This window comes from Chrysemys picta, unplaced genomic scaffold, assembly GCF_011386835.1.
Source record: "Chrysemys picta bellii isolate R12L10 unplaced genomic scaffold, ASM1138683v2 scaf71, whole genome shotgun sequence".
Taxonomy (NCBI): domain Eukaryota; kingdom Metazoa; phylum Chordata; order Testudines; family Emydidae; genus Chrysemys; species Chrysemys picta.
Window position 1 is genome coordinate 99,567 of NW_027052778.1, and position 15,051 is coordinate 114,617.

General features: G+C 51.9%; 1 protein-coding gene and 1 long non-coding RNA gene across 2 annotated transcripts; both read right to left on the reverse strand.

Annotated features, from left to right (window-relative positions):
- Positions 1-1,982: 1,982 nt before the first annotated feature.
- On the reverse strand, positions 1,983-5,971 carry LOC135977900 (maestro heat-like repeat-containing protein family member 7). Its single transcript, XM_065579051.1, has 5 exons — positions 5,612-5,971; positions 5,090-5,212; positions 4,361-4,460; positions 3,885-3,947; positions 1,983-2,874 (listed from the first exon to the last, which is right to left on the reverse strand). The coding sequence occupies exons 1-5, from the start codon at positions 5,786-5,788 to the stop codon at positions 2,639-2,641; spliced, it is 699 nt and encodes a 232-aa protein (XP_065435123.1). The 5' UTR covers positions 5,789-5,971; the 3' UTR covers positions 1,983-2,638.
- A 4,415-nt stretch (positions 5,972-10,386) lies between these two features.
- LOC135977899 (uncharacterized) lies at positions 10,387-14,608 on the reverse strand. Its single transcript, XR_010595334.1, has 3 exons — positions 14,518-14,608; positions 11,079-11,254; positions 10,387-10,518 (listed from the first exon to the last, which is right to left on the reverse strand). It is a non-coding gene; the product is annotated as an uncharacterized LOC135977899 (long non-coding RNA).
- Positions 14,609-15,051: the final 443 nt, after the last annotated feature.

Genomic DNA, 15,051 nt, shown 5'->3' on the forward strand with positions numbered 1-15,051 from the left:
AGGGCTTCATCCCCGTGTCCCGCTTGGGGCACGAGGGGGGGAGGTGGAGGCGCGGCGATGTGCGAGGGCTCCATCCCCATGTCCCGCTGAGGGCGGGGGCAGGTGGAGGCGTGGCGGCGCGCGAGGGCTCCATCCCCGTGTCCCGCTTGGGGCACAAGGGGGGGAGGTGGAGGCGCGGCGATGCGCGAGGACTCCATCCCCGTGTCCCGCTTAGGACGGGGGCAGGTGGAGGAGCAGCGGCGCGCAAGGGCTCCATCCCCGTGTCCCGCTTCGGGCGCGGGGGGGGGTGGTGGAGGCGTGGCGGTGCGCGAGGGCTCCATCCCTGTGTCCCGCTTGGGGCGGGGGTGGGGCCGGCAGCGCGCGAGGACTCCGTGCCCTGCTTGGGGCAGGGGGGGCGGTGGCGCGCGAGGGCGGAAAAATATCCTTGCGCCGGCGCTGGCATCGGGTCGGGGGGGGGCGCCTGAAAGCCCCGCCACCGCAGCTCTGATTGGGCTTGACTCAGCTGCCCGCATTGCTGGCTCCTGTCGGCGGGCAGGCACGCCACCGCGGGCCGTATGTTGTGCAGGCCTGCTATATGGCATGAACCTGTTAGTCCCTCGTAGATTCGTCCACACTGCATCTACTTCTGCTGTCAAAGCTTCTCGTGGCTCCATAGCATGAGAGGGCTAATGCAGAGATTCCATCTCTTCCTACAAGGTCACAAAGAATGTATCAGAGATCGGAGGCTAATCAGAAGAAAGGGAAAAGGTCAATAATGCCGTGGCTGATGTAATGAACCCGCTGTCTTGCAACTCATCCTGTTATGGAAGGAAGACAGAGACGTGAGAGAAATGAGGTTGCAAGGTGCCCCAGACATATATATCGGGCACTGCCAGTTGTGAGAATATGGGACTGAGCAACGCTTTGCAATCTCAGTTCAACAAGTCAACAAAACTTACCTCAGCAAAGAAGGCAACTGAGGTGAGCGTGTGCTTCCTCCTGCCCCACTTGGGCCTTGGGCCTGAAATCCTTCCCTCTCTCATGTGGGGCTCTGGAACATAAGTACCCATGAGTAACAGGGACAGCAAGCTCTACAGAGCAAATCCGTACGGCAGATGGTAGAAAGAATAGCTTATACTATCTATCTGTCTAGCTATCATTACATGTTAATTCACTTACAGCATCTAGGCCTCCCCATTGTAGCTGAATGGCTCACAGTCAGAAGCTGGGATGTATCTGTTGAGGGGCTGGATTGTAGGATGAGAGTCCATGCATAGGCTCAGGCCAATGTCTTCCTATGTCACTGTCCAAAGTCTGGCACTAACATTCATATTCAGGCATCTAAACGAGTGGATTGATTTTCAGAGGAGCTGAACAGCCACGGCTTCGGCAGATTCGAGTGAGAAGTTCTTGGAATTCAGCATTTGAGAAAGGCCAGGCCATTTATTTAGGTGCCTGAGTGTGGCATTGCAGCCGCTGCCATGGGTCGTTTACAATGAATACAGAATCAATATCATCTCGGCACGACAACCAAGTTCAGGATCTAATCGAGCTGTATCCTCTCTGTACTGCTGTACGGTTGCGAAACATTGGGACTGCGCCACTCAGAGTGGGCAAAGCTGGAGGCTTTCCACATAAAAGGCCAACGTTGTATATTGGGCATAGAGTGGAACGACTTCATTTGTAAAGCAGATGTTTATGGTCACTCCGGTCTACAGACTACTGGGGCCATTGTCCGCAGATGGCGTCTTATGCTTTTCAGACATGTTGCGAGTATGCCACAAGATGTTCCGGCGAACACCGTTCTTTGAGTGGCTCGTAACATCCGAGAGACAATTCCACCAATCAAGGGGTGCAGGCAGCCCAAAGGCAGGCCCCCTATTACATGGGTGCCTCAAGTCTATTCCGACGTTGGGCTCTCGGCCCGTCAAGCACAGGAACGGATCAATGGTGAACAATTGCTACGGCCGACCGTTCGGCTAAGCGTTGAAGAAGAAGTATGGATTTAGGTACCTAACTTTTGACATCCATGTTTGAAAGTGCTGTCCCAAGTGTCTAGAGAAAAGTGAGATTATATAATGTCAATGGATGGAGAGACGAAGGGTTTTATTTAACTGTCCAAGGGGAACTAGAGGCCTGGATCATACGAACAGCCATATTGGATCAGACCAGTGGTCCATCTAGCCCAGCATTCCATCTTCTGACACTGGCCAGTGCCAGATGCTTCAGAAGGAATGAACAGAACAGGGCAATTTATCAAGTGATCCATCCCCATCATCCAGATTCCATCTCTTCCTACAAGGTCACAAAGACTGTATCAGAGATCGGAGGCTAATCAGAAGAAAGGGAAAAGGTCATTAATGCCGTGGCTGATGTAATGAACCAGCTATCTTGCAACTCGTTCCATTATGGAAGGAAGACAGAGATGTGAGAGCAAATGCCCTTGGTTTTACACTAACAGTCTTGTCACCTTTTTGTTTAGCTGGAGCCAGTAGCCATCATTCTGCTGAGTACCGGGGTCACTTAAACTCATCCCCAGCTGCCTACATCTCATGGGGAACAATGCAGGTAATTACCACAGGATCATGCAGGCACTGGCTTCGGGGCTGGGGTGGTGGCTCAGCTGACCTCCTCCAGTCACCAACTTGTCTGTGGGAACTCAGGGCCCTCCTGAGTCCCATCGGTGGCTTTGGGAAGGGTCCGGGCCACCCAAGAGATCTCTGTCAGGAGCATTTTCCCTCTCCTCCTGGCCAGTCAAGCAGCAGAACAGGTTCCTGAATCTAGCTCCTAGGGTCTGAGGCGACTGGTTTCTGCCACCATCCCAAACTTGCTGAATGGCCCGTGAGACACTGACACGGACAGAGGAATCCGGATCTTGCTGCAGGCCACTGAGAGCTGAGACAGAGAGAGGAAGCTCAGGTCAAAACACATATCGTATTAGCATGCCCTAGCACCTGCACCATGGGTCTCTGTATCTTCCACAGGGGCGGCTCTATGTTTTTTGCCACCCCAAGCACAGCAGTCAGGCGGCCTTTGGTGGCATGCCTGCGGGCAGTCCGCTGGTCACGCGGATTCAGCGGCGTTTCTGTCGGTGATCTGCTGGTCCCGCGCCTTCAGCGTACCTGCCGCCGAATTGCCGCCGAAGCTGCGGGACCGGCGGTCCTCCCGCAGGCATGCCGCCGAAGGCTGCCTGACTGCCGCCCTCACGGCGACCGGCACGCCGCCCCCCGAGGCTTGCCGTCCCAGGTACGCACTTGCTGCGCTGGTGCCTGGAGCCGCCCCTGATCTTCCAAAGCAACTAACTCCTCCCAGATGCTCTGGACCCACCAGGGCTATCAGTGTCATCGCCAGCTGATAACCGCTTAAGTCCTCAGGGACATCTGCCCTTGGCAGCACCATCTTCCACTGCATTCTGGGGCATCCACCTCCTTAGCACCATCTCCCTGACACATGCCATGGCCTCTCACCCTGCCTGGCATTTACTTTCTCCTGGTAAAACCTTCTGGCACCTGGAGATGGAAGTGACGCCTGACATCAGAGAAAACAAAGCTGGGACTGATGTCCAGGCTTTCTCAACAGCTACCTCTGGCCACGTCTAAATAGAACTCAATGCAGCAGCGTGGCGGGGGAGTTGCACTTTTTCCTAGACTGGTTCACAAGTGGGAGGGATAGCTCAGTGGTTCGAGCATTGGCCTGCTAAACCCAGGGTTGTGAGTTCAATCCTTGAGGGGGCCATTTAGGGAACTGGGGTTTAAAAAACAAACAAACACTATCTGGGGATTGGTCCTGCTTTGAGCAGGGGGTTGGATTAGATGATCTCCTGAGGTCCCTTCCAACCCTGATATTCTACAAGGAGCATGAGCTCTCCTTCCACATGCAAACACAGCCATGTGGCAACTACTTACACTGAAGTATCAGCTCCTTCTCTTGCCTGACCATGGCGGGCTCTGAGCTTTGAACAGTGCAACCTGGAACGTACAATGGAAATGAATCTTGCAGGAGTTTTCACCTCCCCTGGGGCTACCTTTTAAAAAATGTCAGTCTTTCCAACCAGCAAAACAGCTTTCAAGTGGTCCCTGGGATAATCAGACAAGTCCACAAGCTCCAAGACAAAGAGGCTCATGTCTTGGAAGATACAGAGAGCCTGATTGCCAATGGCTATGGTATTGCTGCAGTCCCACAGGGATTCCAGTCAGTGGAGCTGGAGGGTAGGGTTGTAATTTGCTCCAGGCCTTTTGATATAATCCCCAGCCCAACTGCCTCAAGGGCAGGAAATCTAGACACTAGGATCCCAGGGGGTTAATTCTTGCTGCTAGTGCCCTCCAAGCAGAACACGGGACAACCTCTCAGATAGAAGTTGCTTAAGAAAAGTCGTGGTTACCGATAAAGATGGCTGCTGCCCGTCGTATTGGAGCCTGGGGGCTTTGGAGGTGATCCAGACATTGGAGCAAGATGTCAGATACGCTCTTGAGCTTCAGCACCTAGGAATAGAAACCAAAGAAGCTTCTTGTTGCTGGGGCCGCAGGGTGAGGAGAAGAGAGATTTCATCTCCAGGTGGCTGCTTGGCTTGGAGGGGTGGGAAGAATGCAGCTCCCATCTCCATGTATCCTGGGGGCGACCATCTACATGCCAGGGAGTCATTAAATGACCATTTCAAAGTGTCACCAGACACATTGCTGGTGTCTGAGCTGCTGGCACTGCAGGGCTGGAGCCTGGCACTAGAGAACACTGAAGCCCGGTTGTATGGGCTTCATCTGGGGAGGACATTAGAGAGGGTGCAGAGCATAGGAAATACGGTGCAGAAGTGGCCAATGGGCTGGGGTAAGGTGAAAAATGGGGACATCCAGTTTCCTGCAGGATTCGGAAGGCATTTTTGCCATCAACTGATTCTTTATGTTGTGAGCTTTCACCTCCGTACTGAACTCCTGACCAGGTCTGGCTGTTCAGATCTGACAGGCACTGGGAGGAGTGGGGGAGCTGGGTGCTTCTAAGAGGAAGCCAGAGTGCAGTATGCTAGTACTAGACATGCAATCAGAGCAGTGAGTGAGGGAACACGTTTCCGGTCCCACATCTAGAAGCAGCACTCACGAGAAGCCGATTGTTCACTTACAGAGTGCTGGCAGATCTTGTCCACCACCCGGGGATGGGTGTGCCAAGCCTTCTTGCTGTTAATCTGCTTAGGACAAGACCATCCCAGGAGCTGAAAACACCCAGCCAAGGCTTTCTGACACCTCTGCAACACAAGATGGGACAAGGAGAGTTTGCATCATGAGAAGAGCTGGAATCTGTGGTCACTCTGCAGTGAAAAGCCAGCTGAAATAATCAATGAGGGAAAGGAATGTGGGGGTCACATGGTATCCTGCTGACCCTTGGTGTCTCTTTGTTCCTATTAGTGGAGGCTCCTGGCGTTTGATCTTCATGGTGGCTGCAGTTCAGTGACTTAGGAAGTGGCTGCTGGGAACCATAAAACATCTCCACTTGTGTGTCCATTGAAGGCCAGGGAACTTGCTTGGGTAAGCGGGTAGGGCTGAGATTTTTCACTTTTGGGAGGCAGCTCTGGAGACAGACCTAGCAGGAGAGCTGGAGCAGTCAGGGTCTGCTGCACCAGGGAGCACATGACAGCGGGACTCACCTTGCCCACGTCAGGGTCCTCGTCCTGTAAGTGAAGGAGCAGTGGGACCAGGCTGCGGGTCACTTCCTCCTGCAGCAGGGGCTTCTGCCTCCTCTTCACCATGTTAAGCAACTCTGTAAAGAGCATGATGGCAGCAGAGCGCACCTGGGGTCTCACCTGTGATGGACACACAACCATGAGGGGATCTCACCGAGGGAGCTTCACACTCTCCTTACAGGGTGAGCTCGGCACAATGCAAACCACAGATAGGGGCCAGTCTGACTAATAACTCCATGGTCTGCCCACCAAGAGGGCACCCATTTGCAGAAAGGTTTGGGTGGAGGGGCAGACAACACAGGTTAGGACAGTGGTTCCTAAATTTCCCTGGAGGCCTCCTGTAAGTGCTGACTCCATCCACAATGAAGGGCTCTTTGGAGGGTTTCTTTAATGGGTTCAACACTCTCATAGTTTCATAGCATTTAAGGGCCATTCATTCATCTAGACTCCAAAGCACAGGACATTACATTTCACCCCATGACCACTACATTGAGCATGTTAACTTGAGTTAGATTAAAGCAGATCAGTCCTCAGGAGACCAAACAGTTGCATGCCACACACAAAGAACACGAGAGACCAAGGTGTCACCAATGCCTGAGGCCCAGGCAATGGCTCGGAACTGATCAGGTCAGATATGCCACCACTACGACTCCAGAGTCACAACACTGCCTGGCTGGGGATGGGCAGGTCAAGAGCCCCTGACTTACAGCATCGAATAAGGGGATTAGCTTCCTGGCCACGCTGGTGAGCTCACTCCCATCCAGGCTCTGCAGAAGGTTCTGAACAGCTGAGATGGCCTCCAGAATACTCCCATCATCCATCTCATCCGAGCCCCAAAGGATGGCAGGCAGCAGGGCCTTGACTTGTTCCACCTACACACACACACATGGGGGGGCTCATCAGATCTCCCAGCCCTCCAGTGAGTACACGCCACAGTGCCAGGGCTGTGTTTATTCTACCCCGTGGCACCAAGTCAGAGAGAAGCTCCGTCTCCACAGTCGGAGGCGTGGTGCTTTAGAATCGATGGGGATGCCTGACAAGGCAATCAGTGAATCCTAACCCTGTCCCGGGTCGTTCTGGTGTAGGGTGGGCAAAGCTGTGGTTTGCTTCGGGGCTTTTCTCTCTTTTCTACGTGCTATTAATTATTATTATAGCAGATGCTGGCAGCAATCTCCATAGTTAAGGCTGGTACACAGTTTCCATTCTAGTTGCTCCTTTTGATACGTTCCTAAAAACATTCCCTTTTTGGATGGAAATGTTCCATGCTGTCTCCCCAGTCAATTGTGATTTTTTCCTGGGGTGATTGCGTCTCTGAGCTGTAGGACAGTTTTTCCACTTACAAACAAACAAACGAAAACTTCTAGCCACCTTCTTTTCCCATGCAGACAATCCCCCAAAGGGTGAAACTTGGGGAAAAAAATCAAATCTGGCCCATGGGGAGTCCTAGGTGAGAGCTGAACCCTCTGCAAAGTTTGAGAAACTTGGACCTGATAGTGCAAGGCATTGAAATATCATTTGGGGGCAGGGTCACAAACACACTTTAAGAGAGTGCTCTGCCTCTCTCAGGGCCAGAGACTTTGGGGCCAGCCAGCCCCATGCATTAATCAGATGCAGCGGAGGAGGAGAGAACTATTTTGGGCTGTCAGGAAGGAAGGGGAAGCAGGAGCAGGGGGGAGTGGCTCCTAGAGTACCCTGGGGGGGGAAGGCAGGGGGAATCTGATGGGGGAAAAGGGCCTCCAGGGAGGAAGCCTTGGGAAGCAGTCGTCCCCCAAGAGAACAAAGAACTCCGCAGAGCCTAGGGGCAAAAAGCTTGCAGAAGGGGTGCCCAGGAAGGGGGCCAAAGTTAAGTTTTCTTATGTTTACTAAGGACAGGGTGGAACCTTTGTTGAGTGAGCTCAGAAGAGGAGATGTGGTAATGGCAGAAGATCCTGTTTCTGATTTTTAGTCCGTTGGACACTGTCAGGTTTGATTCTGAGGGTTTTATCTTTGGCCTTCAAAGGCTTGTTTGTCTTAATAAATGAGCCTGAATAAGGGTGTTATTGAACGAGGTATTTGTGAAGTCAAGCCGAGGAGGGGAAACTGAGGCAGTGCTGCAATGTTGGGTCTTGCCACTGGAGGGGGCGATGAGACAGGGCCCTGTGTGCTCGCTAAGGTCTTTAGACCAATCAAGGTCTTCTTTTGTGACAGCACCAGGAATGGTCTCTCCAAGAAGGAACAGGAATGCTGCTGGGGTAATTTGCATGGGGGAGAATTAGGGTTACCATATCTGAACTTTCAAAGAGAGGACACTCCATGGGGGGGTAGCCCCGCCCCCTAGCCACTCCCTCCCACTTCCCGCCCCCTGACAGCCCCCCCAGAACCCCCGACCCATCTAACCCCCCGTGCTCCCTGTCCCTGACTGTCCCAACCCCTCTCCACACCCCTGCCCCCCTGACAGCCCCCCCAGAACCCCCGACCCATCTAACCCCCCCGCTCCCTGTCCCCTGACTGCCCCCCTTCTCCAACTCCCCGGCCCCCTTACCGTGCCACTCGGCTTAGAGCAGGTGTCTGGCTCCACGCCCCAAGGAGCGCCCCGCCCCGCCAGAGTGCTGCCGAGCGGCGTGCTGTGGCTGGGGGGGGGAGTGGGGGAGGGGCTCTGGCCACCGCTGCCAGCCCTGCCGCCGCGTTCCCTCACAGGCAAACAGCCCCGCCCCCCAGCGCTGCCAGGCGGCGTGCTACGGCTGCAGGGGATGGGGGGAGCTGGGAAGGGACTTTGGCTGCCAAGGCCCCAATGCGAGCGGCGCTCGGCCGCCCTGTCAGCCGCTTTTCGGTCGATAAATAGCCGACTGGGGGGAAATCTGGGACATTTTTAGATTTTTAGAAATCCCCCCCGGACGGCTATTTAAAGAGCGAAAAGCTGGACATGTCCGGGGAAACCCGGACGTGTGGTAGCCCTAGGAGAATGATAACGTCCACCTGAAATCCAAGCAGTAAAATCCCATCTAAAATACTCTCCGAGGAAAGATCTGCATTGAGGGGCCGTTGTGATCCCCGTTCCTGCTGGGGAAATGGAGGCACCGAGAGGGTCAGCAAGCCAGCAGCAGAGGTGGGCTCAGAACACTGTGCCTCACTGCCTGCCCAGAACTCAGTCCACTGGGTCACAGCCACCTCGTCGTTTTCCAGTTAACCAAGCCTGGGTTCTCACCTTCCCTGGTTGGGTTGCCAGGATGCCGAGTCCTCTTAGACCAAGTGAACGGAAAACTGGGCTGGGGTGTTTTGTCCACTCCTTGAGACGGTCCAAAGTGTCTGGATATGGAAGCTTCTTGGCCTCTTCGTAACGCAGAAGCTGAAAACAACACAGAGCGAATCAGCAGCAGGTGCTTACCGGAGAACTTTGTGTCGGTTCTGTGGAGAGGCATCATAACCTCCATGTTGTACCGTCCATTGCTATACATCAGCCCCACTTTGTGTGTGACACCCAGTCCTCCCACTGACTTCCTGGCCGTTAGCACTAGACTCAGCCATAGGCGTTAGCAGAGCTGCTCTACCCTCCAGGAGAACATGTAGGGCAACAAACTGTTCAGTGACCATTTGTATGGCGGACTCTTGTGCATCTGGGGGTTTGCCAAGAGCAGCCGAACCCCTCGTGGTGACCCTGTGAAGCAGAACAAGCCGCTCTGAGATAACGCGAAAGCTGGGACTGAGAAATCAAACCCCTGAGTTGAAATCCTGACCCCACTGAAGTCAGTGGAAGTTTTGCCATTGATCTCAATGGGCCCAGGATTGGACTCCTGGTGAGGAGAGAATTAAACCCCATCCCTTAATGAGTTAGATGAGGAGACAATCCCTGAAAACTGTCAATAGGAACTAGCCAGACAGAACCCGTGGAAATGGGGAGGACAACCTAGCGATGGACTATAGAGCCACCTCATTCCTGGTGATGTGCCTCTAACTAACCCATCCAATAGAGAAGGTTAAAGATTGCTCGCCACATTCAGAGCTAATGATCCTGCATCTGGGGGAGCTTTTACCATGATCCTCTCTCCTCCATACCCACTCTCAATGCCCCTCTTTGCTTTTCCTTAGTGACTTCGCAGGGAGGAACCTTTCATGGACCTGCAGAAAGGCTGATGCCGACAGGAGACCCAGCTGCCCTTCGGGAGAGTCCAGGCTGATGCTGTTCTACAGAACCTTAGTTTCTTGGATATTCCCATCAGGCTCCTGATTACAACTTTGGAGCAACCAATGATCCCCTAAAGGATCCATCTCAGATTTTACACTGAGCGTGCTGGGACAGGACTGGGGGAGCCTAGTCAGTGCTGCATGGACACCTGGCAATGTGGACATGACCAATAAAGCTCATCGTTTATGTAGCGCAATAATGAGTCTCAAAGGCTTGATTTAAGGAGTTGCTCACTAATCTAGGACACAAGACCCAATTGCTCTCATCAGCTAATGAAACTTACTTCTACAAAGAAGGCCATCATGGTCAGCCTGTGTTTCTTATCACCTCTGTCGAGGAGCGGGATCACTAGGTCCAGCAGCATCCTTGTGGTCTCAGGGCAAGCATAGTGCACCGTGGCTCTGTGACACAAAGCAGAAATACCTTTGTTAGTAAGGGAAGAAGCACGTTCTGCAACAAGGGGGTGAGGGGTCAGCTTGGGGCCACATGGCAGCCCAGAAGTGAGGAATGTTTCATTTTGGAATTGCCCCCACTAGCAGGACTGACTGCATGGAAAACGCTTGTGTATTACCTGGCCAGCAGGCTCACCCCATGGAGGTGATCTTGGGGGCTTTGTAGGAGGATCCAGCCTTGCTCCTTCTCCATAACAGTCAGCTCGGAACGGCAGCCAACACAGAGAAGCAGCATCTTTATAGCCTCCACTGCAGAGCTAGATTCAAACAACACACCAGCGTGACTGAGTGCCAGGAGCCCCCTCACGGTAGGTCTGTCAGGGAGTGACGGATTCACTTGTGTGTGGAAAGACACACCAATGGTTTAAATAGAGCTTAGGAAGGCACAGGTTCGTGACTGGGGTTCCTAGGCACTATAGTAATACAATTTAATAATATGAAGAAAGAGAAAGAGTTCTGAGCAAATCCTACAGACAATTGCACATCAGCACTAGGGCATGTCAATGTCACAGAACAGGAGAACTTCAGCCCTTTAGTGTCGGACCCCCATTCCTTTGACACACTGGCAAATTGGCTCCCACTAATTTCTCCCCATAGCTGCTGGGATAGTCTTTCTACTTCCTCTGCAGTGCATTGGTCGGTATGTCATTTACCACTGAGAGACACCCTTGCAACCTAAGCCCTGCCTGCTAACTCCCTCAGAATTAGAGAGTTATGGAAAACCTGCAGGGGCCACATGAGAGCTGGAGAAGAGAACTATGACTTCTCTATGACTGTCCATGTAATTAGACCGTTGACTTTCCAGTAGGCGCAGTACCTGGTGTGGAGGCTCTGCCGGCTGCTTTCCCTTCCAGAGACTTTATCCCCTGGTATGCTCTGTCCCAGGCTGAAATGGATTTCGACAAGAAGAGCCATTAGCAGCTGAGGATAGAGGCGGGTTGTGGCATCTCTGGACTTGCTCACCGAGATCATCTCATAGAGGGCGCATGTGGCCTGAAGAGGGAACAAGACAGACACAAACTTACTTGGAAATCCTACTCCCTCCTGCGTCAGTTCTCAGGACTTCCTGCTTATGTGCTATGAAACTCCCCTGATTCATGGAGAAACAAACCGAGTTAAACTGCCCCGAGCAGCAGGGCGGGGGAAGCCGGGCACTGGCAGGTTGAAGGCTTTGCCTTGTGGAGTCTGGTGACACTAGGCTGCATTGCCACACAGGGGACCTAGCTTTGATTTCGGATCTCGCAGAGCTTCCTGACCTGCAGGGGCTGCAGAGACAGCATGCTTGGAGTGGGGGTAATGCCTCATGGGACTAAGAATGGGAGAGAATAAATTAATGAAGAGAAGAGTGGCTCTTTCATCAGCTTCCTCGGCATCTTTCTTCTCCCTCATTTGGACTTCCACCATCATTCTTTCATGCTTGCATTGTTCCTTGGCTTCCAAGTGCCTCAGAGGGGCCTTTTCTTCTGCATCTGGGGTCTAGGGGGGCTGAGACCCTGCTTTTTGGTCAAAGTCCATGAGCAAATCTCTCAGTTCGTGTTCTGCGGCTTTCTTCTTAACAGATAGCCCCCTTTCTTTACATACTTTTTCAAGTTCTTTTGAGTCAAGACTATTCACCCATTGTAACTCATCTTTAACCCTTAAAACTCTCCATATCAAATTTAAACTTTAAATAGTGTTGGGTTATGATCTTTAAGCCCAATTGACCTGTGGCATGTGACTCCTGTGCTGACTACGCCAATTGTCACGCTCTCTGGAGTGGTTCACAACTGTGAGTGCCAATCTTAGATCAGACTGTCATAAAACAGGGCAGGCACCCCAAACTAGTAGTATATTCTATAATTGGATTTCACAAAGCCAGTAACAATTGTGCATTCCTGGATTACAGTACCAGTTTTACCAAGGACAGTCTTACCACAGACAGTCCCCTTAGACATTCCAGCCTATCTTGCCACCCAGACAAACTGAACTTTGTGATTAAAGGTTATTAAAACCAAAAATCACACCACATCAGGTTACTCCCAACCCCAAAGGGTCAGTCACTTACCCTAGGTCAATTGGTACTCTGGATCTCACACCAAAAACAACACTGGCAGCCAATTCTCTAGTAAACTAACTAAAGATTTATTAGCTAGGAAAAATAAATGAGAGTTATTGAGAGGTTAAAGCAGGTAAAATACATTAACAGGTGAGTCAAAATTTGTAAATCCCAAATGATAGCGGAGATGTAGTAATCTCTTGGTTTCCTAAATGTCTTTTCAGAAACCCAGATGTTTCTTGGGATCTCCATTTTGCATTTGGCATCTTCCCTGTAAGAGTCCAAACAGTCAGAGATACAGGATCATTCCTTGACATCTATTTTATAGCTTTTCCAGAAACCAATCTGAACAGTGTCTTTACCCAAGTGGGTTCTGATGAGCAGGAAATTCAGACTTAGTCTGTGAATTCCCGTTGTCAAACACAGTAGCCCTTGCTTTGAAGTTAGCAGTCCTCTTCATTTACATTTCCAAGTCTCCAATTGTGTTTGATGGGTCATTTAATTACAGGGATATACACGATGCCAATGTAATGTAATAGCAAACAAGAATCCTTCATTAGTTTTCATAAACTTTACACATCAAGTTCATTCTCATCTTTTAACACCAACGCACACTTTTGATCTAAGGTTAACTAATTACAGGGATATACACAATACAATAGCAATCAACAGGTTATAAAGATAAGTGTTTCCTTTAACTTTTCCTTTGAACTAAACAAACACACAGGTGAACTGCCTGATTACACTACAATAGCTTTTGACACTCCTTTGATTTCTGTTAGCATCTGAGTGAATTAGCCTGCAACCCTATCCTGAGCTGGCACCAGGGCAGACAGCGTCACAGGGGTTTCTCAGAGCTCCAACATGGATGCGATGAATGGAACCCTCCCCCAAGGGTTTGTCAGGACATTATGGAGTAGCCCCCAAACGGAGGGGATAGTCTATCCCTGTAAAGGTAGCGGTGCTAGGGGTCAGCCCACCCTTGTCACGTGGTGTGGCCCTGTCAGATTTTGAGATGTCTGGTGTACGTAAGGAGCTGGGAAATACTGGTAGGGAAGAAGTGGTCCAAGGAATAAGTCGTGTTCAGGAGGAACTCCTGTTATGTTTCTGTAAGGACCTGGGACCAGGAGCCTGGCAAAATGGGAGGGCCAGGACTCCCCTCTCTCCCAGTGAATTGGGATGAGCTTTAGGAAGGGGATCAGCATACATGCTGCCTCCTCCCTCCTAGCAGAGAAAACACCAGCAGGAGAAGGCTGAACCCAGGGATGCTGGAACACGTTGTGTAGTGGGGGTGCTGAGAGCCATTGAACCAAACTGTGAACCCTGTATATGATGGAAACTGCTTCAAGCCAGGGGGTGCTACAGCACCCCCGTTCCCCCAGTTCCAGCACCTATGCCTGAACCCTCTGAGCCTGAGGACTGACTGGGGAAAAAGGGCCACCAGGAGAATCTGGCTAAGGCCCCACAGTTGGCTAACTTACAACCCAGCATAAAGGAGGAGACTGGGGGAGTCCTGCCTGCAGGAGAGGTGGAGGGACTGCCTGAAGTAAATGCCACCTCCAGGAGGAAGGCTAGGGGGCAGGGACTCCTATCTTATGGAGGGAAACCAGAAGGACTGTTTGAAACACAGCCCAGCTGCTGCCAGGGAGGCTGGGAACAGCTTTGAGGAAGCTCCTCAGAAGTTGGGTGGGAAGAAGTCACAAGGAGCCACAAATCCAGGGCAGGAAAAGCAGAAGCTGCAGACCCATGGGAGTTGCTAACAAGCAGGAAAAAGGGAGGAGCAGCTCAGGGAAGTGGTGAGGGATTGAAGGAACAGTCCTTAGCAGCCTATCATGGGGTCCGTGGGCTGGAACCCAGAGCAGAGGTCAGGTCTGGGTTCCCCAGCAAGAGGCAAAGTACCGACCTCAGGACTAAGAGACCAAGAATGATGAGGCTCAGATGGGGGCTGAGGGCCTGGCACAGAGGCCACTACATGTTGGGTTTTCCCATATTGGACTTTTCTGTTAACCCTGGAAGAGGTGACGTGGCCAGAGGGCCAGACCATGGAACCTGCGGAGTGTTGCAGAACCAGGAGGCTGGACAAGGGGACACCAGTGTGGAATAAGCCCTGCAACATCATGTCCTGGCATGAGGAGGCGCGTTGGCGGTGCGTGTGCCTTGTGACAGAGACATAGGATAGATTTAACTGTATGGGGCTATGGATGTTCGAACAGTGACTTACGGCAGCAGACGTGTGAGAGGCTTGGTGCTCAGAGCTGTGGTGACTCTGCAGCTTCACAACCAGGTTCTCCATCACCTGTCCTCCGAGGGCTGCGTCAGCAGATAGGAACTGCCATAGCTCGGCCGCATTGCTAGAAATTCAGAAATACGGCAACATGAGGGACTAGATGGCTTAGGAGAAAAGCTATTAAACCTCTTCACCAATGTAATCTCTTTGTAAGAGAAATCCTCCTATGGAGCCAACGCCCTGCCCAGCAGTCAGTCCCCAGAGCTTGTGCAATTCAATGTGGAGCATGAACAAGGACTCCATGGACCTCAGATTGAGAATCACTGGCACAGGATATGGAGCATTTCAGCTCAAGGCTGCCAGTGTGAATCTGGCCTCAATTGGTCACGACCTGTTACTGGCTGATGGCTAATACCGAGAGGCTGATGGCTAATGGCTAATACAGCTTCTCTGGCAGCAGATGTCCTATATGAAATGAACTAAGGGTCTCGGACCAGTGCCCAGTGCACGCTGTCCACATTACAGAGT

Bases quoted from the DNA above. Each gene is read 5' to 3' on its own strand.
- LOC135977900 (XM_065579051.1), bottom strand. From the start codon at position 5,788: ATGGTTGTGTGTCCATCACAGGTGAGACCCCAGGTGCGCTCTGCTGCC. The intron at 5,213-5,611 runs GTGAGTCCCGCT...CTTGTGTTGCAG, and splicing joins AGGACCCTGACGTGGGCAAG to AGGTGTCAGAAAGCCTTGGC. The intron at 4,461-5,089 runs GTAAGTGAACAA...TTCTATTCCTAG, and splicing joins ACAAGATCTGCCAGCACTCT to GTGCTGAAGCTCAAGAGCGT.